Source organism: Merops nubicus, unplaced genomic scaffold (genome assembly GCF_000691845.1).
Source record: "Merops nubicus isolate BGI_N331 unplaced genomic scaffold, ASM69184v1 scaffold25492, whole genome shotgun sequence".
NCBI lineage: Eukaryota > Metazoa > Chordata > Aves > Coraciiformes > Meropidae > Merops > Merops nubicus.
The window spans coordinates 3921-4629 of record NW_008594667.1 but is presented as its reverse complement, the minus strand read 5'-3'; the positions used below and the strand labels follow the sequence as shown (position 1 = coordinate 4629).

The 709-nt window shown below is 59.7% G+C and overlaps 1 protein-coding gene across 1 annotated transcript in view; it reads left to right on the top strand.

Moving 5' to 3' along the window:
* LOC103768693 (endothelin B receptor-like) overlaps nt 1-709 on the top strand; it is a gene marked incomplete at both ends in the record, with an annotated part of 5412 nt that overhangs the window by 1521 nt on the left and 3182 nt on the right. Inside the window, one exon of the mRNA XM_008935848.1 lies at nt 463-575. Within this exon, the coding sequence (XP_008934096.1) occupies nt 463-575 (113 nt within the window). The remainder of the gene's footprint in view (nt 1-462; nt 576-709) is intronic.

Sequence of the window (709 nt, the reverse complement as noted above, 5' to 3'; positions counted from 1 at the left end):
CCCTGCTCTAGCTGGGGATGTCCCTGTCCCTGCAGGGGTTGGACTAGATGATCTTGAAGGTCCCTTCCCACCCAAACCACCCCATGATTCTCTGAACTGGAAGCAGGGAGAAGGCAGCTCCACTCTGCCCGTGTGGCTGGCAGAGGGTCTCAGACCCCTGTGAACCTCTGGAAGAGACCCAAAGTCCACTGTGGCATTTAGGATTCAGATCCACCCAAAACCACCCAGGGTGTGGATTCAGAACCTGGTGCCTGGACCATCCTTCCATCTGTGGGTCAGCTCATCCCACGGCAGGGCCCTGGGGGAAGGAAGCTGTTGAGACTTTGGTCCTAGCAGAGGTGACCTCAGAGGGCTTTCAGCTGCTCCCTGGGGGCTCCTCACACCTCCTGGGTCACCCCCTGCTGCTAGGTGAAGCTGGAGGCACTTCTGGAGCAGGCTGTTAACCCTTTGGTTCTCCCCCAGCTCTTGGCCAAGGACTGGCCCTTTGGTGTGCAGGTCTGCAAGCTGGTGCCCTTCATCCAGAAAGCCTCGGTGGGCATCACGGTCCTCAGCCTCTGTGCTCTCAGCATTGACAGGTGAGAAACACCTTCTACAGCTGCCCAGCCTGGCCCTGGTCCCCCTCTGTGCCCAGAAGGCAGCCTGCAGGGTGGCCAGGTCTAGGCTGAAGGTGGATTTGGGGACAGGGTGCTGGCACGTGGAGCTGGAATTC